This window comes from Lathyrus oleraceus, chromosome 3, assembly GCF_024323335.1.
Source record: "Lathyrus oleraceus cultivar Zhongwan6 chromosome 3, CAAS_Psat_ZW6_1.0, whole genome shotgun sequence".
In the NCBI taxonomy this organism is placed as follows: Eukaryota; Viridiplantae; Streptophyta; class Magnoliopsida; order Fabales; family Fabaceae; genus Lathyrus; species Lathyrus oleraceus.
The window spans coordinates 18,279,368-18,306,885 of NC_066581.1; the positions used below are offsets into that span (position 1 = coordinate 18,279,368).

General features: G+C 39.7%; 1 protein-coding gene across 1 annotated transcript; it reads right to left on the reverse strand.

Moving 5' to 3' along the window:
- Positions 1-27: 27 nt before the first annotated feature.
- LOC127129430 (uncharacterized) lies at positions 28-20,203 on the reverse strand. Its single transcript, XM_051058615.1, has 2 exons — positions 19,942-20,203; positions 28-701 (listed from the first exon to the last, which is right to left on the reverse strand). Exons 1-2 carry the CDS (start codon positions 20,201-20,203, stop codon positions 28-30), a joined length of 936 nt encoding a protein of 311 aa, XP_050914572.1.
- Positions 20,204-27,518: the final 7,315 nt, after the last annotated feature.

Sequence of the window (27,518 nt, forward strand, 5' to 3'; positions counted from 1 at the left end):
GGTTGTTTTTTTCGCACACTGTATTTTTCAGGTTGCGACACTATCCAGCAACTTTCTACTGCTGTCCATGCCATTATTCTCCTCCGTAATCACCACAAGAAGCGTATTTTCATCATCCGTTTCTTGCCTAGCTACCTTAGCCTCATCCGCATCATTTTCCTTGCGTTTTGAGCGACATTCTCTCAAAAAATCCCCAAACCTTTGACAGTTATAACACTTCATGGAACTTTTGTCGAGTGGTTTGTAGTCGCTTTGATTATCCTCTTTGGAGCTTCCTTCACCCTTTAGCCCCTTTGAATTTTGTGGATCTTTTCCACCAAAATTCTGGAAATTCTTCTTACTTCTAGAAGACCATTTCCCTTTCGATCTCTTGTTCTTTTCATTTAAACGAGCTTGCAAAGCCACTTCCGCTTTCGCCTTATCGTTTCCTCTTTCATCCATCATTTGTTCATGAGCTTCCAATGAGCTTTGAAGCTCATCTTTGGTCATAGTGTTGAGGTCCTTCGATTCTTCAATCGCAACCACAATGTTATCGAATCTAGGTGTTAAAGAACGCAACACTTTTGATACAATATTCTGCTCCGAAACAGCTTCACCGCAAGACTTCATTTGATTCACCAAACGTGTAACACGCGTCACATAATCGTTGACCGTTTCCTTTTCTTCCATTTGAAGTAACTTGTAGCACCTCAAATTTTCACCTATCATTGTACAAACATTTTCATATTAGGTCATAGCATATCATGGTCCATTGCATAGCATTCCATTGCCTTTTTTGCCTCAAGTGCAAGCCAATCAAGGAATTAGGTCAAACTGATCAAGAGATCAGTCAACCAAGCAAGCAAGGGTGTTTCTCAAGGAGCCAAGGCCCTAGGGTTTGTCCATCAAGTTCACATGACTTGGGGGTCCATTTGAAGTGTTTTGGTCAAGGATTGGATGTTCAGAAGTCATCAGTTCATACACAGACAGTCAAAAACCCTAGAAAGTCAAAGACAGTCAACAGTCAGTCAAAGCAGTGGATGGTGGCCATTCTTGTGGAATTTGGGCACCATGATCAATAATCAAGAGTCCATACAACTTGGGACATCATTTGAAGTCAAGGTCTTAAGGAATTAGGGTTTGGAAGTCATCAGTCAATGCACAGTCAGTCAGAAACCCTAAAAGTCAACTGTTGGTCAACTGTCCATTTAATCAGTGATTTGATGATGGAAATTGGTTTGTGAGAGCTCATTCATGGCCAAATAGTCCTCATATATCATGTCAAACACCATCATGGAAGAATTTGAAGCCAAATCAGAAATTTCCAAAAATGGAAACTGGACCTGTAACTGAAACTTACCAAAAATGGAAAGTCTTGATCCTCAAAATTACATCATGATACAAGCTTCAAATGAATTTTTGCCCAACATGAAAGTTGAAGATCTTGTTCTCCCATTTCCAAAAAGTCCAAGTACTCTTAATTCCCATGTATGGTTGGCAAGTTATGATCGAATCGATTTCAGAAAATCTTGAACTTCAAAAGGCCATATCTCTCAAACCATTTGGCCAATTTTGGTGGGGTTTTTTCCTACAAGTCACATTTGATCCCCTCTTTCCAAAAATATAAATTTCATGAGCCAAAACATTGCCAATCAAAATGGCATTTTTGAACCTAGCATATGTAAAATTCAAGTTTGACCAAGAGTTGACTTTTTGATTTAATCATCTTTAAACCATTTGGCCAATTAAAATAGTTCAGAAATATGGTTTTGGACATGTTTGCAAGCTCATTTCATGCAGTACACATAGCCATGCCTAACTTGCTTGAAAATTGGCCACAAGTACACTTTTTTTCACCAAATCTATCCCACCATTCCATGGGCCATGCTTGGTACCTCTCATAGCAGATTTTTTAACATCATTTTCTGTCATGATGAACACAAATTGCAGCCTAAAACTAACAGCAAAAAAAAAAAGCCATTCCTTGCTTGCTTGAAATTGGAAGGAAAGTACAAATTCAACCATATCTATCCATACTATCCACCATACCATGCCTTGTACTATCAAACAGAATTTTAGGAGATGATTTTCTGTCACTTAGCACTACTAGCTGCAGCCATCAAACAGAACTCATTCATGCTAAAACTCATTCTTGGCCATTTTCTAAAAATCTTCCAAAAAACCTCAAGTAACCTAAGCAAGCTTTGTTGGTTTTCTTCATCCAAGCAACATCAAACAGCAAATAAAAGCCTCATTTTCTGTCAAATGAAATCAGCAGTAGCAGCCAAAAACCACAGAAAACTCATTCTCTAAAAAATCTCATTTTGGCCATTTCTCAAAGAGCAGTCAAAAACTCTCAAAGAACTGAGCCTGGCCTTGCTTAATACTACATCTACACAACATTTTGAACTGGTTTCCATCAACATTCTCCAGCTGGAAAGCCATTTCCCATGGCTGTTTTTCCTCACACATCACCCATGACAGTCCAAGTTTTAAGCCACCGCAAGGGTTTCTGAACCAAACCACCTTCACCAATCATCATTGGAAGGCTTTTGCATCATCTGTTTCGGGCCAAGAAGACCAAAACAACACTGTTTTTCCTTCTGCTTCAAAAATAAGTAAGATTTCGAATCCTCTTTTTTCCAAAATCATGGTGTGTAATGCGTAGATCTCTTTATCCTGATCATTATGAGCTTTGAGTCACTGAAAACGGTTGAGTATTTGTGGAGTTATGTTGTCTCAAAGTTTCATATGTGAATATGTTTTGGTTTGTTTCTCTCATGTTAGCATAAATCATTGAAAACTATTGTTGGATTGTGAACATGTGATGGAAGATGCACGTATTGGTTTTAGCAATGTTTAGCAATGTGAATATGTTCTGCAATATGTTTACTGTAGCGTTTGTATGTGCCTTGCCTTGTTTCCAAATAAATGCCAAAAGGCCTGGGGCGAGGGGGATTCGAACCCCAGACCTTTGCCTCAAAGCCTCAGATACCAAGTGTTTTACCACTGGGGCGCAATGCCAATTCATTTATTTAACGTCTTCTATGAAATATATATTAAAAAGGAGCGCTGACCTCCCCATTTAAATGAAACGCTGAGTTTCAACACTCAGCAAGGGGCGTTTTGGTCTTTTGGCATTTCATTACATATTTATTCCAATTAAAATCAATTCATCTCAACGTTTATTTCACTTTGTGACACCAACTTACAAAAATCATTGCGCCTCCAATTTTAGTCCAAAAATCATGGGAATTTTTGCATTGTCTTCCTCATGACCTCTAGTATTTTATCATATTTTTTCCAGATTTGTTTGATCAATGGTTTTTAAATGGTGCTAGGGTTTGTGACATGTGACCAAATATTATACACTTTGCCAAAACATTTGTGAAATGATGAGAATGTATCCAATGGCTCCCAAATTTTTTGTGCTTAAACTAGACACACTCATGGTGATTTTGGTGTAGAGTTTGTGAATTTATCATTGCTGGTTTGTGAGTTATGAATTTTTGAATTAGGGTGTGACAATTTGTGTCACACCATTGATGCCCAACTTCATGAATTTCATTACCATGCTTCTTGACCTCCAATTGATCTGATTTTTTGCATGAACCTACTCTTGTATGTCTAGTTTACATGTGATTTTTTGTGGATTTATTTGTGGCATTTCCTAATTGTTTGAGATTTTCTCCCCTGGTTAGTCATATGTTGACCTTGTGTGACACTTGTTCCCATTTCATTTGTGAAATTCTCATACTTTATTGGATGGACATGAAATTTTACATGAGATAACTAGACATCCCCATCTTTGCCATGGTTTTGATCCCATTCATTTATCATATTCCATCTCTGATTTATGAATTTTCTAAGTTGATACATGTTTGGTTGACTTCTTTGAGCATGTTCAAAATTGCTTTGACTTTATGATTTTTATTGACTGCCTTCCACTTGTCCAAATGAGATGAAATTTGACATGCTTACCATGCTGTGGGTTGTGATTGATCATGATTTATTTGGTGATTTTTGGAAATGTTTGAGATTGCTTTTGAGTTAAGTCTTGCTGTTGACTTCTATGAGCTTCTGTTTGCCATGTCTTGACCTAAATTGTTCATGAAATGATGATGATGATTAATATGCATGTGAACCCAATTGAGTTTGTTTCTTGAATGTTTAAACTTGACTTTGATTGGATATCCTTTGCTGTTTTGACTTTTTCATGCTCTTTTGACCCTAGGCTTGCCCTAGTGGTCCCGTTACTCACCTTTGAGCTTGTGTTTTCAGGTGGAACACCAAATGGCCATTGAGACCAATTATTTTGATTGAGCTTGCTTGAATATCATTGACTAACATGTGTGTTTTGTAGGGAGCTTGGCTCACATGCCTTAAGCCTTGTGCCTTGCACATTCACTTGCTTGTGTTGACTGGTTGATGTCTGTTTCTTTTTACTTTGTTTGAAGTTGCATACTAACATCTACTTGACTGTTTCAGGTGCTTTTAGTTGCTTAGTTCCTTGTGAACTTTTTGCTTTGCTTTGCTTGTATAAGCAATTTGCATTGAGGTATGTCTCTTTTACTTCATGTAGTCTGGAAGACCTGGCCTGTTACTTGGCCAGGCAACTGTCTGAAGTCCTCCTTAAGAGGCAATGTTTGTGGATGTTTAATTTTGTCCTTGCATAGAGTCAAAGTCCTCCTAAGTGAAGAGGCAATTGGTGGAAGGTAGGGATATGCAATCTATCCCCCACTATTCAGTGTGTCATCTGCTTTGCTCACACCACTGTGTTGATGCATTGCGGATACAAACCCAAGATCTTATACAATTGTACAGTTGAGTCAGTTTTAAATGTGTAGAAGGGTTCCCACTTTCTGAACCCACACATTCTTGTCTTAAGCTCTCCCCGGCCAGGGATAAGAGCTGTGAAGTCTTATCTTCACTCACCTTTCATCTGCTTCACCTTAGTCTCTCAATGGCAAGGTTAAGAGCACATTCACCCAGTTCCAGAGGTTTGTTTGTTGAGGTTGATATGACCCCTCGACTAAAACCTAACCCTTGTGTGAGCCTCTTGTGTGTATATAGTGTGTGCTATCTGTGCTTGTATGTTTGACTTGCTTCCTGTGCAAGTTAGGGTTAGTTTAGACTTGCTTCCTGTGCAAGTTAGGTTTTGCTTGGCTTGCTTCCTGTGCAAGTTAAATGTGTGTGTGGCTTGCTTCCTGTGCAAGTCATGCCTAGGATAGGCTGGCTCCCTGTGCCAGTTAGCTAGAAACATTAACTTAGGGATGATTTGCATGATAACATCTAGGCTCGAGTCGTAGTCTCCCTAGTGTTGTGTCTCCCTCTGTTATCTGGTTAGGCTAGTCCTTTATCCCTCCGTAGGGGAACTACATCGCCCTGATCTTCATACCAGATGAAGTATGTAGGCAGGAGATTGAGCTGATCTCTCCGGGCGCCCCTTTTTTCTTTTTGTGTGTGTTGTTTGACAGTTGCTAGGCTCGAGTGCCTGACTCCTTAGCAATTTGTTGTCTGTTTGTTTGAGTGTGTGCTTGACAGTTATAGGCTCGAGTCCCCGACTCCCTATTAACTTGTTGTGTTGTTGTGTGTTTGGAAGCTGATGTAAGTCCATCGAGTGGCGTTCGGGTTCCAGTGTGGGTCTGTTGGTTCGGATGCTGATGTAAGCCCAGTGATTGGCATTCAGGCTCCACGTTTGCCTTTTTGTGTGTGTTTTGGTTCGGATGCTGATGTAAGCCCAGTGATTGGCATTCAGGCTCCATGTTTGCCTTTGCCTGTGTTTGTTTGTGTGCGTGTAAGCCGAGCTACGAATGCTCTGATTCTTCTCTCGTCCGAGAAGATACGTATGCATAGGATGCGATATCCTAGCGAGCATGTGTCGTTTCCCCAGTCCGAACTACTTGGACTCTGATGTCTATGCCTGATAGACTAAGTAGGCCCAGGATGCGACATCCTGCCGAGTCAGTTTCAGTCAGTTTTCTTTTGTCTCTTTCAGCCAGTGTGTGTGTGTTTGAGCAGCGTTTTAGCAACCATATTCTTTCCTTTTGTGCGTGGATCCCGTAGAGTACTACGGATGCGTAGGGGTGCTAATACCTTCCCTTCGCATAACCGACTCCCGAACCCATTCTTTTTGGTCGCGAGACCATGTTCTTTCCTAGGTTTACTCTGAGCGTTTCCTTTCCCTCTTTTGGGATAAATAACGCACGGTGGCGGCTCTGTTGTTCTTTCTTTTCCCGCCGGTTTTTCGCGTGATGCGACAGCTGGCGACTCTGCTGGGGATCATAGAGAAGTTGACCTCTGCTGGTCCATCTTCCCTGAGCGAGTCTCTCCTAGCGCTCTCTAGGTTAGGGCTTTGGTTGCTTTGCACTATTTTATTGCATTCTTTGTATATATTTGCATTTACTATTTGCATTTATTATTTGCATTAATGTTTGCATTCATTCATATTCATCTGTTCATCTGGCTGTGTTTCTCTGTTTGGGGTGGGAGTTACTCGAGGTAAAAGGCCCAATACCCAGGCTATGAGTGAAATCTAGGAAACCTAGGAATAGAGTGATTCATGGGAAGCGGGTGGTATGGCGCTACTTAGCGGAACATTGATATCACGAGCAGTTCAGACCCTGGTGGGATATTATTGGTGCATACATCGAGTGTGTACAGGATGATATTCTGCGAAAGGTTATTTATGCTGCGTTTCTCTCGACTTTACCCTGGCCTAGATAACACCCGTGAGTGGGGAGGGTTTGATCATTACAGGTACAGTTGCTGATTGATTGGTGATTTGTTGGTGACTCTTGGTACTGATGGTGACTGTGAATTATGGGGCATTTATTTCTGGGACGCCAGAGTTCTGTCCATGGTTTATCAGCGGGTTCCGTTTATTTCGGATCCCCGGGCTGAGTTGAGAGTACTTGTTCAGAGGATCCGTTTGTCACCCGTTTAGTGGTTGTTCCTGTAAAGATAAGTGATATAATCTCCGGTTCCGTTTATTTCGGAACCCCCCAAGTTGGATTTATGGTGACTTGATCCCACAGATTGACTGATTCAGAAAAGCAGAGGGTCTACAGTTAACTTGGTGGCACAAAGGCCTGCATTCATGCATTTGCATCATATCATCTCGCATTCATCTGCATTCAACTCATGTCTGTCCGTACTCAGGGTCCATTATTTTTAAATTAAAAACCCCGGTTGAGAGACATCCAGATGTCAAAATGTTGTTGATGAAATTTTATCTGTCTCGATGAAACCAGAAAAAAAAGAGGACTGAATATTCCTGGTACGGACAAACATTGCATGTGTGAGTCATACTAACCCATTTGCTGTTTTGTAGGTTTCAGTATTCAACCGGTACGCATAGCTCGTCTGTTCAGATAACCTGCCGGGGGTCAACAAATCCAAGCTGATGGATCTTCTCAACGCCGATACCCTTGAACTGAAAGAGATGATGAGGGAGTTGTTTAGTGTTGTGCAAGGGCTTGCCTTGGGACAGAAAGCCATGTCTGAAAGATTGGAAAGGATTGAGAAATGGCTGATAGTGGAGAAAGTTCAGGAGAAGGCTCCGTCCTCCGAAGTGAACAAACCTTCCGGTACTGTAGCAAGGAAATCCTCCGACAGTGGTCCATTCAAGAAGAAGTTTGAGCCAGTTGGTGTGCCCGCAAAGAAAGAACGTAGCAAAGATCGTTATCATCCTTATGCTGCCACTGTAACCACTCCTGTCAGTAATCCACCTGCTCAACAGCAACAACTGCCACCTCAACAGAAGACACCGAGAGCTGAAAGCCAGGTGAAGAAGAAGAAAGAGGATCGTCAGTTTGAGGAACCACCCGTGACTTACGCCCTTCTGTTCCAAAGGTTGATGGATCTTGCTTTAGTACGGCCAAGGATATTGATTCCCATAGAACGGCAGAAGAGGCCACCAAACTATGATGAGAATGCCAAGTGCGAGTTTCACTCTGGGGCGCCCGGACACAACATTGAGGGCTGTAGAGCTTTTAAGCATGTCGTCCAGGACATGGTGGACTCCGAGACCATTAACTTGGCCCAGATTATGAAGGGGGATGTCAACCCTGCGCCCAGAAAGGGTCCTGTAAAAGCCAAGATGGTGAAGAAGGCCAAGAAAGGATTGGAGATGACTGAGGAGGATCAGCTAAAGGTTCCAATGGCTATGGTCCCAAAACCTCTGGAGCAGGATGGAGTTTTCCCTGTTAGTGATAATTCTTGTGCGATCGTCACCATAGAGGGAAGTGCACTGATGAAAGACACGACCCAAAAGATGAAGGAAGTAGAAATGGACGATGTAAGGTGTGGAGCACCCCGTCTGGCAGTTGAAACCGTCCAGGTAGAGAAGGCCCTTGTTGCTGAGAAAGAGAAGAAGTTGTCCATTTCTTCTTATAAACAAGCTCTGGAAGTGGTGAGAAACAAAGAGGCGCAAGGCTGGGGAAGGATCATTGACATCGTGATAAAAGCAGACATGTTTGGGGTCGGATATCAGCCGGATTTAGAGTCGTCTAGACCAAACAGAGGATGTCGTCCGCCGTACACCTTCGTCAGTGCAGGGATGTTGGATCCTGGTCATGCCCGTTCAGTGGTTGAAGATGTTGACAGCAACCGCGAGCTTGAGGCGTGGATAAAGTCGTGCGTACCAGGCAATTGGAAGGCCTCCAAAAGCATCATTGCCACTCATCCAGGAGTGTAGTATTTCTGTGTTTTAATCTTGTTTGCATGAAAGCCATACGTTTTGCCCGAAGCGTACTGGTCCATTGTAAGGGCCACCTCATGTGTTTCATTTTGCAACATTTTGCATCAGTAATAAATGGATGTTTTTGTAATTAAAAGCAGTGTTCCCTGTCTTTCACTTATTTTGCAGTTTTAAAAATAAAAATACAAATAAAAATGGCAATGTTTTATTCTCTTTCCTTTTGATTCATTTGGTTCCGACCTTAAAAGTGACTCTCCTGATCTCATCAATAACAATTTGGTTGCACCTCTATATGACTTCGACAATTCGACCTATCATGCCGGAGGAAAAAGGCGAAGAAGATTGTGATTTGCTGGAATTAGCCAGGTCATTGAAACAAGAGGAGAAGGTGATTCAACCGCACGAGGAGCGATTCAAGATTGTTACTCCAAGCTCCGCCGAGGTTAGAAAGCAAAAGCTGAGGCCGACAAAGGATGAGAAAGAGAGAAGGTGTGAATAGACTATCAAGATGCGAGCAGAGCTAATCAGAAAGATGCATTCCCGGTACATCACAATGAGGTATTGGTTGATTATATGGCTCAGGTCTCAGTGTTTATCTTTAGGGATGGCTTCTTGGCCAAGACCAGATTGAATTGTTGCCAGATGATATGGAGTAAACCAGGTCCACCACACAAGGGGCACCTTCGTGTTCTAAGTTGATGTCGTTCCGTCACATGAGGCCGGTGCCACGTATCAGAGGTCTACGGTGACTTTGTTTCATGATATGATTCATCGTGAAAGCAAATGCCATGTTGATGACATGATGGCAAAGTCCCAAGCAGAACAGGGGCATCCGGTAGACTTGGGGCAAGTTGTTTGACCGGTTGAGATAACTCATACTTTTGAGTCTAAATCAGTGCACTTATGGAGTGTTGTCCATCAAGCTACCGAGGCCTGTTGTGAGCGAATCAGAGGAATCGAGGTCGATCCTGCTAAAAAAAAAAAAAAATAGAGAGAGATAAGTTGCAGGAACCTCCGATTCCGATACCTCAGTGAAAGAAACAACTGTTAATCCGGTACTTGATAACCCTCGAGGGGTCTACGAGGCGCGTATTGAGTCAGCATGACTAGTCTTGTCGAAAAGAGTATGCAATTTACCTAAGCAAAAAGTTTATCGACTGTGAAACAATACACTCGCTGTTCGAAAAACTTGATGTACTTTGGCATAGGCTGCTCGCCGACTGAGACAGTGTATACTGATCCATACCACTTTGTGGATGTCCAAAATGGATTTGATCAGATAGGTGTTTGAGAAGCTAGTAGCAACCCATGGAAAGGTTATCAACCAAGGAAGTTTGAGGTCCCTGATGAGGACATCTCGAGGTACTCAAATCGAAAGATTGAGAGTGACTGATCCCGGAGGAGGGGTCTGACCCCGAATCCGAACGGATTCCGATGTCTGAGGGGGAAGGAGATGAGGTGAATAAGTTAGTGCTTCCCGGATCACAGTTGGTTGCACCAACAATGGTGGCTGAACATAAAATCTGTATCCTGGATGTTGAACCTAGGGATGTGTATCTACCTGGGGCAGTGTTTTCCTCACAGAAATATGAGAAATCAGAGAAGACTGAATGGATAAGGACTCGGAATGACACGTTGAGCCCAACTGAGGGAAAGGGCTGACAGTTACTTGGCATGGGGCAATTGTACCCAGTGAACGAAGCATGTTGTTAACCAAGAAGTGTGACCTCGCGTGTACCACGTGGAAGAGTTGGTTGAAGGAGATCCTTCCTCCTCAAGACGATTGTGGGGCAAATGGACAAACAGTTATGAATGTCCATTCGTGGTCAAGAAAGTTCCCCCTGACAGAACCTTGTAGTTGACGACCACGGATGACGACGATTTTCCATTCCCTGTGAATGCGGACGCAGTTAGAAAATACTTCGTAAAAGAAACCCGCTGGACAAAAAAAAAGAATAAAGAGTCCAGGCAAAAAATGGGCATCCCGGCGAACCAAGAAAAAGAGAAAGGTTCGGGCAAAAGTTAGGGATAATAAAAGAAAAGAAATGTACACCCGGCAAGTTGAAAACCCGCAAGGGCGACTTGGGCAAAAAAGGGTATCCCGGTGGACTGAAACCCGAAAGGGCGGTCCAGGAAAAAGAGGGAATGAAACGAACAACTGCGTCTAGCATGATCATTTGTGCTCATGATGACTTGGATAATCCCCGACAGAGACCAATCGGAAGCGTCTTGTTCAGAAGACAGAAGGTGCGGAAAGTCCTAAGGACATATGAGGTGTAACTGAGTTGGAACCCGATGAGATCGCAGTTTCACGTTGCCATTAGGATAGATTTTTTCCTTTTATGTGCAATCACCTCTTTCCAGGGTTTGCTTCCTGTGTGTTGCTCGATTGTGAGCCATCTTTTATTCCAGTAAAATAAAGCTTGTGTTCGGTCAAATAATTTTGTTTTGTTGTCATTACCGTTTTGATTACAAAAACATCTGTTTATTCTGATAAGAATATTTGCATTTTGAAACATAGAGGTCTCTTCCAATGCATGCTTGTGTGATTGAAATCTGGAAATCTTACTTGGAAGTCTGAGTGACCTAAGTGTTGAAACATCAGAACACCTGAGGCATACCTGGGGCACGTTTTTATCTAACGACCTCTTGTGCAAGTACTGTTGGATATTCATTCACTTGTCGGTGGTGATGTGAAGCCTTTATGACAAGAGATCCCTGCAGAGCCAAATCAGGGGCAAGGGATAGTTGAACGGTGAAAAGACAGTGAAGGATTACGACGACGGTCCTGGAAAGTTAATCAAGAAGACTCTTCAAAGTCTGATGATTGGAAAGTTTGTCTGAATACCAGGAGTTCGATCCCCGTGGAGTACGGACGAGATTGGGAATACAAGATGATGGAGCAGAAAAGTCCAGAAGCATCTGGGAGTTCATAAAAGAGGAAAGCTGACACTATGGGTGGACGATGGATGCCGCTGTTCGGCGACTCGACAGGTGTTCCGTGTCTAATAAGCTGTATTTCCCCAGTAGGTGTGAGAGCGTTACCTCCATAACAGATTCGAGATCAGTGTCTCCTCAGCAAACCTAAAGGTGGCCGTATCCCCAGCGGAGTTGTGACTGTTTTCCAAGTCTGAAGCTGTCTTCCCAGCAGAGGCGGTGTTGATGGTTTTTTCCCAGCAAGGTTTGTCTTTCCCCAGCAGAATGGAAGTTGACCTGGTTATAGGATCCCTAGCACAGTTCCTGGAGTTCCCCGGTGTTGTCTCTGAAGGAGACGTGTGTTTATGCATTCATCATTTAGATAAGCATAGCATATTGCATCATTAGTGCATAGCATTTCCATGATCATGGGGCATTGTGTAAAACAAGAAAAAACTCATGCATCAACATAGCAAGCATATCCATTAGCCCTAGGCCGTGGTGACCAGCCGAGATTGGGTTGTTGGAAAGAGCTTAGCATCGCGCCATTGGATCGGCTTCAGAATTGGGTTCATCAGCATGGTCGAGAGGTTGGTGTTTTCCGAACATGTGATTCCTCGGTCGAGTGGGTATCCCCATCAGTGTTACTCCCAATTGTTAGCGTCTTGCCAGCTTGGGTCTTTTTCCTTAAGCAGGTATGGGTGTGTCTGATCTCTCCATGTAGAGTCTACCCCTTAAGCAGAAGGTGTCAATCTTTTCCTGCCATTTCCCCACTGAGATACATCCTCGTGGATGACGGTTGCTTCCGTTCCCTCCCTAATGGGAGGGGTTTTCCCTATTGAGTTCTTTCCTCATTAGGATGAGTCTTGATTCAGTCTACCTTTTTGGATCGATCCTAAATTGGCTTCTTGTTGACTATCTCTCGTGCTGCCCTGGGGCATAAATGAATAGTCGCTCACTAACCGGCACTCATTCATTTCATCCTCGGCGGAATTTGTTGGCCTCTACCTACGAACCGGTAGCTGTAAGTCCTATCTTTGTGGTTTTCTACCTACTAGTTGGTAGTTGTAAAATCCCACTTTCCTCCCCTTGTTGGAGTTAACCCTTTGTGCTCATCCCGATGATGACTGGTTACTTTTCCGTGGTTTTCTGCCTACAAACCGGTAGATGTAATCCCTTCTTTGCAGTTATCAGTATCCTCTTTGTGGTATTGATACTCTTTTCCCCTCTGGATACTTGCCTTGATCAAGCAGTATTGTCCCCAGTGGGGTCTTCCCCTTCCTTTTGGATATTTGCTCCGAGTCAGCAACTTTATCCTCTTTTGATTGGTCATCTCTGCATACCTAGTCCTGGTACCCTGGTGCCTTTCTTTTCGGTCGTTTATCCATTTAACAACCTACAACCCGGTTATGGATAATCTTCCATGCGAGTGTATTATCTACGTTTTGACGGCTATAGACAATATGTCTCATAATTTTCCGGTATTCAGACCGAAGAAGTTTCCGACGATCAGGTCGATGTACTTATATTTTTCCGGTATTCAGACCGAAGGAGTTTCCGACGATCAGGTCGATGTACTCATGGCACTCAGGCCAATTTCCCGGTATTCAGACCGAAGGAGTTTCCGACGATCAGGTCGATGTACTCATGGCACTCAGGCCAATTTCCCGGTATTCAGACCGAAGAAGTTTCCGACGATCAGGTCGATGTACTTATGTTTTCCCGGTATTCAGACCGAAGAAGTTTCCGACGATCAGGTCGATGTACTTATGTTTTCCCGGTATTCAGACCGAAGAAGTTTCCGACGATCAGGTCGATGTACTTATGTTTTCCCGGTATTCAGACCGAAGAAGTTTCCGACGATCAGGTCGATGTACTTATGTTTTCCCGGTATTCAGACCGAAGAAGTTTCCGACGATCAGGTCGATGTACTTATGTATTTTCCGGTATTCAGACCGAAGGAGTTTCCGACGATCAGGTCGATGTACTCATGGCATTCAGGCCAATTTTCCGGTATTCAGACCGAAGTGGCGTTCAGGCCAATTTCCGATTTTCAAATCAAAGAAGTATTCCTCCTCTCCGTTGGTGTCGATAAACGTCGAGTTTCTCCTAGTCATCCGATGACGTCTAGTTGTACCTGTCCCCACGTGGATTTACCTCTCCGTTGGTCTTGGTAAACGTCGAGTTTTTCCCGATCATCCGTTGATGATTTGGTTGTGTTCACTCTCTCCAGTAGAGCTTCCTCCTCTCCGTTGGTGTCGATAAACGTCGAGTTTTTCCTATTCGTCCTGTGACGTCTAGTTATACCTGTCCCCGCGTGGATTTACCTCTCCGTTGGTCTTGGTAAACGTTGAGTTTTTCCCATTTCGTCCGTTGACGTATGGTTGTATCCCTTCCATTCATTCATTAATGTTTGGTTACCTCTCCGTTGGTCTTGGTAAACGTTGAGTTTTTCCCATTTCGTCCGTTGACGTATGGTTGTATCCCTTCCAGTCATTCAATAACGTCTGGTTACCTCTCCATTGGTCCCGATAAACGTTGAGTTTTTCCTAGTTGTCCGTTGGCATCTAGTTGTGATTGTTGTTCCCATTCACCATCGTTGTGATGTCTGGATGTGGCCGCACCCTTTGAAAATAAAACCAAAAGATATATACCCAGCAATAAATATCAAATCCCAGTGGACGTTTCCATTGGTGGATCCCTGTATTGTGCAAATTCTACGGTTCTTGGTATTCAATCCCTGTTTACCCTGAAAGTCTGACAGCCGTTGCTCTCATCCATTCGGGTTCCCAGCTGATTGAATAGGGGCAGCTGTAGCACCTCAAATTTGCACCTATCATTGTACAAACATTTTCATATTAGGTCATAGCATATCATGGTCCATTGCATAGCATTGCATTGCCTTTTTTGCCTCAAGTGCAAGCCAATCAAGGAATTAGGTCAAACTGATCAGGAGATCAGTCAACCAAGCAAGCAAGGGTGTTTCTCAAGGAGCCAAGGCCCTAGGGTTTGTCCATCAAGTTCACATGACTTGGGGGTCCATTTGAAGTGTTTTGGTCAAGGATTGGATGTTCAGAAGTCATCAGTTCATACACAGACAGTCAAAAACCCTAGAAAGTCAAAGACAGTCAACAGTCAGTCAAAGCAGTGGATGGTGGCCATTCTTGTGGAATTTGGGCACCATGATCAATAATCAAGAGTCCATACAACTTGGGACATCATTTGAAGTCAAGGTCTTAAGGAATTAGGGTTTGGAAGTCATCAGTCAATGCACAGTCAGTCAGAAACCCTAAAAGTCAACTGTTGGTCAACTGTCCATTTAATCAGTGATTTGATGATGGAAATTGGTTTGTGAGAGCTCATTCATGGCCAAATAGTCCTCATATATCATGTCAAACACCATCATGGAAGAATTTGAAGCCAAATCAGAAATTTCCAAAAATGGAAACTGGACCTGTAACTGAAACTTACCAAAAATGGAAAGTCTTGATCCTCAAAATTACATCATGATACAAGCTTCAAATGAATTTTTGCCCAACATGAAAGTTGAAGATCTTGTTCTCCCATTTCCAAAAAGTCCAAGTACTCTTAATTCCCATGTATGGTTGGCAAGTTATGATCGAATCGATTTCAGAAAATCTTGAACTTCAAAAGGCCATATCTCTCAAACCATTTGGCCAATTTTGGTGGGGTTTTTTCCTACAAGTCACATTTGATCCCCTCTTTCCAAAAATATAAATTTCATGAGCCAAAACATTGCCAATCAAAATGGCATTTTTGAACCTAGCATATGTAAAATTCAAGTTTGACCAAGAGTTGACTTTTTGATTTAATCATCTTTAAACCATTTGGCCAATTAAAATAGTTCAGAAATATGGTTTTGGACATGTTTGCAAGCTCATTTCATGCAGTACACATAGCCATGCCTAACTTGCTTGAAAATTGGCCACAAGTACACTTTTTTTCACCAAATCTATCCCACCATTCCATGGGCCATGCTTGGTACCTCTCATAGCAGATTTTTTAACATCATTTTTCTGTCATGATGAACACAAATTGCAGCCTAAAACTAACAGCAAAAAAAAAAAGCCATTCCTTGCTTGCTTGAAATTGGAAGGAAAGTACAAATTCAACCATATCTATCCATACTATCCACCATACCATGCCTTGTACTATCAAACAGAATTTTAGGAGATGATTTTCTGTCACTTAGCACTACTAGCTGCAGCCATCAAACAGAACTCATTCATGCTAAAACTCATTCTTGGCCATTTTCTAAAAATCTTCCAAAAAACCTCAAGTAACCTAAGCAAGCTTTGTTGGTTTTCTTCATCCAAGCAACATCAAACAGCAAATAAAAGCCTCATTTTCTGTCAAATGAAATCAGCAGTAGCAGCCAAAAACCACAGAAAACTCATTCTCTAAAAAATCTCATTTTGGCCATTTCTCAAAGAGCAGTCAAAAACTCTCAAAGAACTGAGCCTGGCCTTGCTTAATACTACATCTACACAACATTTTGAACTGGTTTCCATCAACATTCTCCAGCTGGAAAGCCATTTCCCATGGCTGTTTTTCCTCACACATCACCCATGACAGTCCAAGTTTTAAGCCACCGCAAGGGTTTCTGAACCAAACCACCTTCACCAATCATCATTGGAAGGCTTTTGCATCATCTGTTTCGGGCCAAGAAGACCAAAACAACACTGTTTTTCCTTCTGCTTCAAAAATAAGTAAGATTTCGAATCCTCTTTTTTCCAAAATCATGGTGTGTAATGCGTAGATCTCTTTATCCTGATCATTATGAGCTTTGAGTCACTGAAAACGGTTGAGTATTTGTGGAGTTATGTTATCTCAAAGTTTCAATATGTTTACTGTAGCGTTTGTATGTGCCTTGCCTTGTTTCCAAATAAATGCCAAAAGGCCTGGGGCGAGGGGGATTCGAACCCCAGACCTTTGCCTCAAAGCCTCAGATACCAAGTGTTTTACCACTGGGGCGCAATGCCAATTCATTTATTTAACGTCTTCTATGAAATATATATTAAAAAGGAGCGCTGACCTCCCCATTTAAATGAAACGCTGAGTTTCAACACTCAGCAAGGGGCGTTTTGGTCTTTTGGCATTTCATTACATATTTATTCCAATTAAAATCAATTCATCTCAACGTTTATTTCACTTTGTGACACCAACTTACAAAAATCATTGCGCCTCCAATTTTAGTCCAAAAATCATGGGAATTTTTGCATTGTCTTCCTCATGACCTCTAGTATTTTATCATATTTTTTCCAGATTTTTTTGATCAATGGTTTTTAAATGGTGCTAGGGTTTGTGACATGTGACCAAATATTATACACTTTGCCAAAACATTTGTGAAATGATGAGAATGTATCCAATGGCTCCCAAATTTTTTGTGCTTAAACTAGACACACTCATGGTGATTTTGGTGTAGAGTTTGTGAATTTATCATTGCTGGTTTGTGAGTTATGAATTTTTGAATTAGGGTGTGACAATTTGTGTCACACCATTGATGCCCAACTTCATGAATTTCATTACCATGCTTCTTGACCTCCAATTGATCTGATTTTTTGCATGAACCTACTCTTGTATGTCTAGTTTACATGTGATTTTTTGTGGATTTATTTGTGGCATTTCCTAATTGTTTGAGATTTTCTCCCCTGGTTAGTCATATGTTGACCTTGTGTGACACTTGTTCCCATTTCATTTGTGAAATTCTCATACTTTATTGGATGGACATGAAATTTTACATGAGATAACTACACATCCCCATCTTTGCCATGGTTTTGATCCCATTCATTTATCATATTCCATCTCTGATTTATGAATTTTCTAAGTTGATACATGTTTGGTTGACTTCTTTGAGCATGTTCAAAATTGCTTTGACTTTATGATTTTTATTGACTGCCTTCCACTTGTCCAAATGAGATGAAATTTGACATGCTTACCATGCTGTGGGTTGTGATTGATCATGATTTATTTGGTGATTTTTGGAAATGTTTGAGATTGCTTTTGAGTTAAGTCTTGCTGTTGACTTCTATGAGCTTCTGTTTGCCATGTCTTGACCTAAATTGTTCATGAAATGATGATGATGATTAATATGCATGTGAACCCAATTGAGTTTGTTTCTTGAATGTTTAAACTTGACTTTGATTGGATATCCTTTGCTGTTTTGACTTTTTCATGCTCTTTTGACCCTAGGCTTGCCCTAGTGGTCCCGTTACTCACCTTTGAGCTTGTGTTTTCAGGTGGAACACCAAATGGCCATTGAGACCAATTATTTTGATTGAGCTTGCTTGAATATCATTGACTAACATGTGTGTTTTGTAGGGAGCTTGGCTCACATGCCTTAAGCCTTGTGCCTTGCACATTCACTTGCTTGTGTTGACTGGTTGATGTCTGTTTCTTTTACTTTGTTTGAAGTTGCATACTAACATCTGCTTGACTGTTTCAGGTGCTTTTAGTTGCTTAGTTCCTTGTGAACTTTTTGCTTTGCTTTGCTTGTATAAGCAATTTGCATTGAGGTATGTCTCTTTTACTTCATGTAGTCTGGAAGACCTGGCCTGTTACTTGGCCAGGCAACTGTCTGAAGTCCTCCTTAAGAGGCAATGTTTGTGGATGTTTAATTTTGTCCTTGCATAGAGTCAAAGTCCTCCTAAGTGAAGAGGCAATTGGTGGAAGGTAGGGATATGCAATCTATCCCCCACTATTCAGTGTGTCATCTGCTTTGCTCACACCACTGTGTTGATGCATTGCGGATACAAACCCAAGATCTTATACAATTGTACAGTTGAGTCAGTTTTAAATGTGTAGAAGGGTTCCCACTTTCTGAACCCACACATTCTTGTCTTAAGCTCTCCCCGGCCAGGGATAAGAGCTGTGAAGTCTTATCTTCACTCACCTTTCATCTGCTTCACCTTAGTCTCTCAATGGCAAGGTTAAGAGCACATTCACCCAGTTCCAGAGGTTTGTTTGTTGAGGTTGATATGACCCCTCGACTAAAACCTAACCCTTGTGTGAGCCTCTTGTGTGTATATAGTGTGTGCTATCTGTGCTTGTATGTTTGACTTGCTTCCTGTGCAAGTTAGGGTTAGTTTAGACTTGCTTCCTGTGCAAGTTAGGTTTTGCTTGGCTTGCTTCCTGTGCAAGTTAAATGTGTGTGTGGCTTGCTTCCTATGCAAGTCATGCCTAGGATAGGCTGGCTCCCTGTGCCAGTTAGCTAGAAACATTAACTTAGGGATGATTTGCATGATAACATCTAGGCTCGAGTCGTAGTCTCCCTAGTGTTGTGTCTCCCTCTGTTATCTGGTTAGGCTAGTCCTTTATCCCTCCGTAGGGGAACTACATCGCTCTGATCTTCATACCAGATGAAGTATGTAGGCAGGAGATTGAGCTGATCTCTCCGGGCGCCCCTTTTTTCTTTTTGTGTGTGTTGTTTGACAGTTGCTAGGCTCGAGTGCCTGACTCCTTAGCAATTTGTTGTCTGTTTGTTTGAGTGTGTGCTTGACAGTTATAGGCTCGAGTCCCCGACTCCCTATTAACTTGTTGTGTTGTTGTGTGTTTGGAAGCTGATGTAAGTCCATCGAGTGGCGTTCGGGTTCCAGTGTGGGTCTGTTGGTTCGGATGCTGATGTAAGCCCAGTGATTGGCATTCAGGCTCCACGTTTGCCTTTTTGTGTGTGTTTTGGTTCGGATGCTGATGTAAGCCCAGTGATTGGCATTCAGGCTCCATGTTTGCCTTTGCCTGTGTTTGTTTGTGTGCGTGTAAGCCGAGCTACGAATGCTCTGATTCTTCTCTCGTCCGAGAAGATACGTATGCATAGGATGCGATATCCTAGCGAGCATGTGTCGTTTCCCCAGTCCGAACTACTTGGTCTCTAATGTCTATGCCTGATAGACTAAGTAGGCCCAGGATGCGACATCCTGCCGAGTCAGTTTCAGTCAGTTTTCTTTTGTCTCTTTCAGCCAGTGTGTGTGTGTTTGAGCAGCGTTTTAGCAACCATATTCTTTCCTTTTGTGCGTGGATCCCGTAGAGTACTACGGATGCGTAGGGGTGCTAATACCTTCCCTTCGCATAACCGACTCCCGAACCCATTCTTTTTGGTCGCGAGACCATGTTCTTTCCTAGGTTTACTCTGAGCGTTTCCTTTCCCTCTTTTGGGATAAATAACGCACGGTGGCGGCTCTGTTGTTCTTTCTTTTCCCGCCGGTTTTTCGCGTGATGCGACATAACTCAAATTGACGTTGGTGAGTTTGTAACCTCACAACCTTTGCTTTGTCTTCCCCTGCATAAGCCTTCTCAAGAATCCCCCCAAGCTTGCTTTGCCGAGTCACAATCGCCAACTTTCTCAAGATTGTCACTATCAACGCAAGAATGTATCAAGAAGAGAGCTTTGTAGTCTTTCTTCTTCTCTTCTTTGTGAGTAGCTTGCTGGGCTGCAGTAGCCTCTTCAACAAGAGGAGTAACACTGGTGGTAATCACATCAAGCACATCTTGATAACCGAACAAGACTTTCATTTTCTTGCACCATTTGTCGTAGTTCTTCGAATCAAGAATTGGAAGGTTGGTGGGTATTTTATCGTTTGAAACGGGCATGATTGCAGCGGAATAGGATCAGAACCAAAGCTCCTGATGCCAAATGTTGGAACAAGCACAAAAACTTGTATGTGAATCAATGGAGGTGATGGATAATTTTGGTGAAATTGGAGGATTAGGGAAGATGAAGTTTAGAGAGAATAGAGATTAATTGAGAGGGTAAAAATCATATGGCATTAATTCATTCAACATGTTACAAAATGTATATATAGTGCCTACTAACACTAAACAAAGTAACAAACAAAAGTTAAACAAAAACAGCCTTGGTTTTCCTGCAGCATTCTAGCAGCTTTTCCAAATAGCTTCTCAAATAAGCTATTCTCCAAACATGCTTCTGATCATAGTTACATTGCATTTGACTTATATAACATCCAACAATTATTATTATTGGTATTAGTATTATTATTAATATTATTATTATTATTATTATTATTATTATTATTATTATTATTATTATTATTATTATTATTATTAGAGTAATGCAAACTTGTGCTTAAGAGATAAATATAAAAATATTTTTGGAATATGAATGTAGTATATAAAAGTTAAGAATATTATATATAAATAGGCATTTTAAATATATATATATATATATATATATATATATATATATATATATATATATATATATATATATATATATATAATCGCCATTAAAAAATCTTATTATTCTTAATACTACATTCATATTCCAAAAATCTTATATCAAAAGTTAAGATTATTGTATATAAAAATAGACATTTTAAAACATATTTTCATTTACAACTAGAAAATAAAAGTAATTCGTTTGTATTATAAGATGGCACAATTGGACAAAATATTCTTTATAAACTAATTAGGTAGTAATGGTTTGTGAGTTTTTCATAAAAATAAAGGGGAAATGATAGTTCATTCTAACATGTATCTTACATTTCAATGAAACCGTTAATTCAACGTGCTCGTTGATTTGAATTATTTTATAGGTGATTAAAATAAAAAATAAAATTCTATCAATATCTAACGTCTCTAATTAACCAATTATGTATTACTCTTTCAGTATATTTCAATTAAATTGTATTTCAATCAATATACAATCAAATATCTTTTAATTTTGCTAATTAATTCTTACTTTTGTGTCATGTCACGGTGGCACTTATTTATAATCCTTTTCTTTGAATGAACTTTTAAAAATTTAAATATATTTTAAAGAAAAAAAATATGCACCGACTATGTAAAATAGTTTATACGGTTAATCAATCAAAGACGTATAACATACATCTTTAATTTGTATATTTTATAGGCCCTTTAGACATCTTTATATTTTCAAGAATAAAATATTGATTCTTTTTAGTTATCTGCACTGTAATTTTCAACGCTACTTATTTTAAAGAGCTGATATTTATTGTCCCGTCTCTCATTTGGTCTTAGTTTGAAAATGGATTTAATAAAAAAAAAAATCATCCTAAAATCATATTCTCTCATTTTTTACTCATCTACAAAATGAGAATTTCATTCTTCTAAAATCATATTCTCTCATTTTTTATGCTTCACTTAAACTAGCGAACAAAATAGATGATATGACATTAATAGATAGGCCTTTTTATTCTATTTAAATTGGAAAATAACCTACAATTAAACAATTAAATTAAAATTAAAAAACAACAAAATTTGACAATTTAAAAAAATAAAAAAAATTAAAAAAATCCTAACTTCACATTTGTTCATGTTCATAGCCTCGCACAAATACAACCACCACAATAGGACAACTCAACTCCAATCTACTCTCTTTAAAATTAAATTCAAAAATTTGACAGATTCCCCCGGGTTAGGGGGCGAGATCATATTTCCATGGTCACATCTGAGGTGAGGGGCGCCCCACACACTTTGATTCAAGAGTCATACTTCCACGGGGGTATGTTAGACGACGGGCACCCCACACACTCTCGCTCGGGATAGGGAGCGAGATCATACTTCCATGGTCACATCATAGACAAATGATCAGAAAAATCATTACGGGATTCGACTTCAACAACTTCTCTCATGTCGAGAAAGAGGTGGTTCAAGTATTAAGTAACCTTAAGTTCATGTGCTCTCGCACTCTGATCACTTTGGATCAAGGGAACGGCGGAGGGATAAACGAATACTTGGATTTTCCTCATGACTACCATTTGCTTCATAATAGCTCCCCCATCGACTTGTCGAGGCTGCTATCCCAATTTATTTTTAGTAGTGTTGAAAAGTAGGCTAGTTTATAGCAAGTTGTGTAAAAACTTCTATTTACTTATCCATGTTAACTACTTTTTTATGGAGACTTTTGTCGTTAATCTCTCGCATGAATTTCTGAGCGATGTGTCTTATTTACCGATGACCACGTCTCAACCTTCGTGGATCATAGAGGTGATACAAAGACTTCTACTCGGCCAACTAATTATGGTGGGAACCAAGGAGGTCTTAGAAAGGCCATGCGACAACCAGACATGACCCTATTCAGGAGCAACAATCTCTACCACATAGGGCCCCAAATTTTGGGAGGCCCCAAACTTTAGAAGGTCCAATTTTTTTCATCAATATTAATTGAAATAAAAAAGTGTTATAATAAAAACCCAATAAATTAAAAAAATTACATGATAAAAAGCCAATACATAAAAAATGGGTTAAATATACGACATCCCCTGCAATGTAAGCGATATTAGATTTACACCCCTGTAAAGTTTTTTATGCCCTCTTGTAATGTGAAGATTCTCTGTCTATGACCCCTAGGTGCACTATTTGATGATGTAACTTGTCTATGTGTTATTTAATTTTTTTTATTTTTTTTTAAATTCACGTGGATTTTATTATATTTTTTTTATAATTTTTTTTTCCGTTATATTTTGTGAGTGACGAATTTCCACCCACAATCGTAACATTCCGCACACCTCTTTCCTTCTTCTTCCTCTATGGAATTCACTCATACATAACCTTAATAACCTCCATGATAAACTATGTTTGGGACATTGTAGAGAGTGACAATTGTTGGTTATTCGTGTGTTATTTTTTGTTGGATGAAGATTCTTTCCATGAAGCAATCTTCATCTAGGTTGGAACTCTTCGGACTTCTTTCGCTTCTTACTAGTTTTGCTCCATTTGAATCGTTTATGGAAGAACCCTGTAGATGAATGCATTACCTTATCAAAATATTGAAATTATCTAATGTTGAAATGAGATATCATTCTGGTGAATGAATTGGTCGGTATGTATGGGAAAGTTAGAAGAATGGATGATGCATGCCGTGTGTTTGATGGAATGATTGTGAGAAGTGTTTTGTCAGAATTATGCAGTATCTCTGCATGCATGTATCTGTATTTTTATTGTTGTTGTTTTGATTCTATTTCGTATTGGAGTGACTTGCTGATCCAAGTATCTATCATAACTAGTTTGGATGTTGTGGATTTCGGAGAAGTATCATATATGCATAAATTTTTTATTTTCATATGGATAACATTCTGCAGCGATTTTCATCTGGTTTGGCTTAAGTGGTTAAAGTTGACAGTAACAACTTTTGTTTTTAGGGCTTAGATTATTCTGTACATTTTTAGCCGGTAACGAATTGATCATGAAATGGTATTCCTAAAGAAGCTTTTCCTTGCTCCTATATTTCAACTAATGGAAATTGATAGGGTAATATGGAGTGGATATGTGACATTAGTCTTGTGAATCTATTAGCCAATTTTTAATTATTATAATTGTATTTTTTTTTAAATTAGGTCCATTTTTAAAATTAAAATGAGGTATCTTGATTGATTGGGTTGATCCTGACGACAACAAGCATCTACTCCTTGTGAAACCGTCGACTACTTTTCATGACCCGATCATAATCAACACTAGATATTTTTTTAACGTAATATAAATATTACTTTAATGATTGTATTATTTAATATATTATTGCTTTATTATTAATATATATTCCTTTAATTATTAATAAATTATAAAAATACTTTTGTAATTTTTAATAAAAAATAATATTAAATTAATATTTACTAAAAATATTATGATTAAAAAATATAAGGAAATACGTTTTAAAAAACCCTCCATTATATTGGGCGTACTTTATAAAATTTTAGGGAATTATTAATCTCATCCTAAATATTGGAAAAACATCCTATGAAAATTCAAAAAATGCCCATCCAATTCTGAAAATGCATCTTCGAGCGCACCCTGAGTCTCACTGAAACACGCACCAACTGAGTCTAACCCCATATTTTTTCCAAAATCTATTCCCAGGATGCATATCCGAAACCGTTCCATGTACATCCAATGCATTCCTCACTGAAACATCCTTTTATTACATATATTGATTCAGAGATACATCTCCATATTCACATCGGACATAATCTAGAGATGAATCTTTTGAACCACATCATACATTAATCTTTGACATTGTTTTAGAGACACTTTGATGAAATTGACGATATATTATAGATATACTATCATATTCAATTTTATATAAATTAAAAACATAAAAATGATATGATGAAAATCACATATGTAGATTAATAAATTCAAAGTACACCATGAAGTCAAAGTAAAATAGAATCGAAAATAGTGTTTTGAATACAAATACTAAATACTACTGTATGAAATACTCGAGCCCCATGTTCCTACAATGCCTCATGTACTATAGTGCCTCTCGTGCCATGTGCATAATGACATCTAGAACGTCCCTAACCTCAGAACCATCCAGAAAGAGTCCTCTGTCTATACCCGTTTGCCCAATCTTCATGATACAATGACATCTAGGTAATACATCAACAACATGATATGGCATAACTTACTCCTCCTCTAGTATCTCCTGATGAGCTGACCTAGTTGGATCTCCTAGAGCATCCGATGTCATATAAGAATGTTGCACCCTAAAATACCCTAAAATACTAGTGGATGTAGTCGTGTGCAACACACCAGTCGCTAAGAGCTATGATGTGACCCCTCCGGTACCAAATGATTAAGGCAACCATCAAACATGGTATCTATATCTCTACGTGTCATAGAGGGATGAGCATAATCAAAAGGGTTTATGGGAATAAATTGCATGTAGTCGAACTTCGAAATGACGTGCTTAGAAAAATGAGGACACGTCAGACGTGAACCGCAAGCCAACCATTATGATTAGAAGGCTATGTCGTCATAAGAACACGTCTCACGGTGAGTTACGTAAGTAGGGAAATATATATCCTCAGCTATCAAGCGATCAAGATACACTATGTATGGCTTCGTCTCCAATTCCCTATGAGTAGGATGAATGCAGAAGCACGTGGCATTTCCTCAGTGTATGTCAGAGCACATAACTATCTGTGTGGGAAGTGTTGGAAGATCAAAACTAAAAAATGGTACATATAAATCATTATTAATGGCATAGAAAAAGTGTTATGAAAATGGTACAAAAACCTAAAAAGATCCAAAAATATTACCGTCAACAGTGTGATGTTGTCTGTCATTTGTTTGGTCTTCCACATACAACCTTAAGCTAACTCAGAGTATATGTAAACCAAACAAGTTCCCTCCCCCCAGTTATACTCATGGACCCGCCCTAAGTTATCAAAGTATCGCAGGTAGACCACATCCACATAAGTGACACTCTTGTCCACAAAAATGGACGTGCCAACCAAATACAACATGTATGCGCTCAGAGCGTATGCTTTATGGTGCGTAACCTGCTCGTCATCATCGGTGACCTTCTCTACTGCATGTAGCTGTTGTGTATACAACCTCTCTGGGAATCAAAACCTAGCATGATCCCCTTGAGTGACTTCTAACTCCTTCAAGGCATCCCCTAGGTCAGCTCCTAAATAGTCTACCATCATCTCTAGTGTGTGATCTCTGTTAATCTTGACGTGGTCTAACAGTCTCCCCCTGATCAAAAGATGTAGAAGGCATGAGTTATCTTCCAGTGTGATGGATATCTCATCGAGTGGGAGATGATATAATGACGTCTTTGAGTGTCATCTCTCTACAAACACGGACAGCATACCATGGTTAATCATAAAATAACTGATCATGCACAAGTCTCTAAACCCAGGTAGTTTCATCACATTCTGAAATCACTTCTCATTAGGCTGTGGCAGACCCATAATCTTCCCACCATGGTTGATGCATTATTATAACAAACATGATTTTCAAAAAATGGATACAACTGAATTTTAACTCTCTGTCCCAGACATGTCTAGCTATATGGTTTGGAGATAGAGGCAGCAACGATAAGTCCGACGAGCCTCTCCAAACCTCTTGGTGTATGCAAAGCTTCAGGTGCCTGAGTAGGTGACACCTGTCTCCTACGGGAAGACGAAGGAGGAGATGCATAAGCCCCAGAAGTTGATGTCTCCGTATTAACTAAGCTAGAAACGACAGGTGCTTGAGATGGTCGGGATATTTCCCTCTGAACCGATGTCTACTGCTAGGGGTGTTCGTGGTACGGTTTCGACAGTTTTGATGCTAAGAGTCATCTGAACTGCAAGATAAAAAAACTTGCGGTTCAGTTGGCTTTTAGAAATAAAATTGAACCATATCAAACCAAACTAATGTAGTTTGGATTGGTTTGGTTGGTTCTGTTTTTTAAAATATTTTTATTGACAACATAAAATACTTTACCATAAAATAAGTTTATAGTTGTCAAAATATATTTATAATTTGATGCATAAATATCAATTGTGTGTTATAATTTTATCTTATGTCTAAAGGAAATATATGAAATTGAATTCTTAAATAAATTTGAAATATTATTAATATTTTATATATAAAGGAATACAAAAGTAAGGTAAATTAAACTTTTTCTTTTAATCTTATTTTTATCAGTGTCAACAAATTAAAATTGAAAACAAAAATAAATATATAACAATTTTATTTAAAATAATAATTTTTATAAATAAATAATATTTTATTTTTTATTGATATGTAAATTAAAATAAATGTCATACAAAAAATACGATAAAATATACACATAGTACTTGTTGAGTTCAGTAACGAATAAAAAAATCTAATAGTTTGTAAGGTTTTGTAACATAATGTGATTTTGTTCGGTTTGCAAAATACAAATCGCAAATTGAACAAAATTGTAGCACCTCAAATTTGCACCTATCATTGTACATACATTCTCATATTAGGTCATAGCATTAACATGGTCCACTGCATAGCATTGCATTGTCCCTTTTGCCTCAAGTGCAAGATCATCAGAAGAATTAGGTCAAACTGATCAGGAGATCAGTCAATCAATCAAGCAAGTACAATCTCCATTGATCCAAGGCCCTAGGGTTGGTCCAACATGTTCACATGACCTAGGGATCCTTTGGAAGTGTTTTGGTCA

Excerpts from the sequence above, each read along its gene's own strand:
- LOC127129430 (XM_051058615.1), bottom strand. The coding sequence starts at position 20,203 with ATGCCCGTTTCAAACGATAAAATACCCACCAACCTTCCAATTCTTGAT. Across the intron at positions 702-19,941 it reads TCTTGAGAAAGTTGGCGATT|GTGAAAATTTGAGGTGCTAC; the intron begins GTGACTCGGCAA and ends GTACAATGATAG.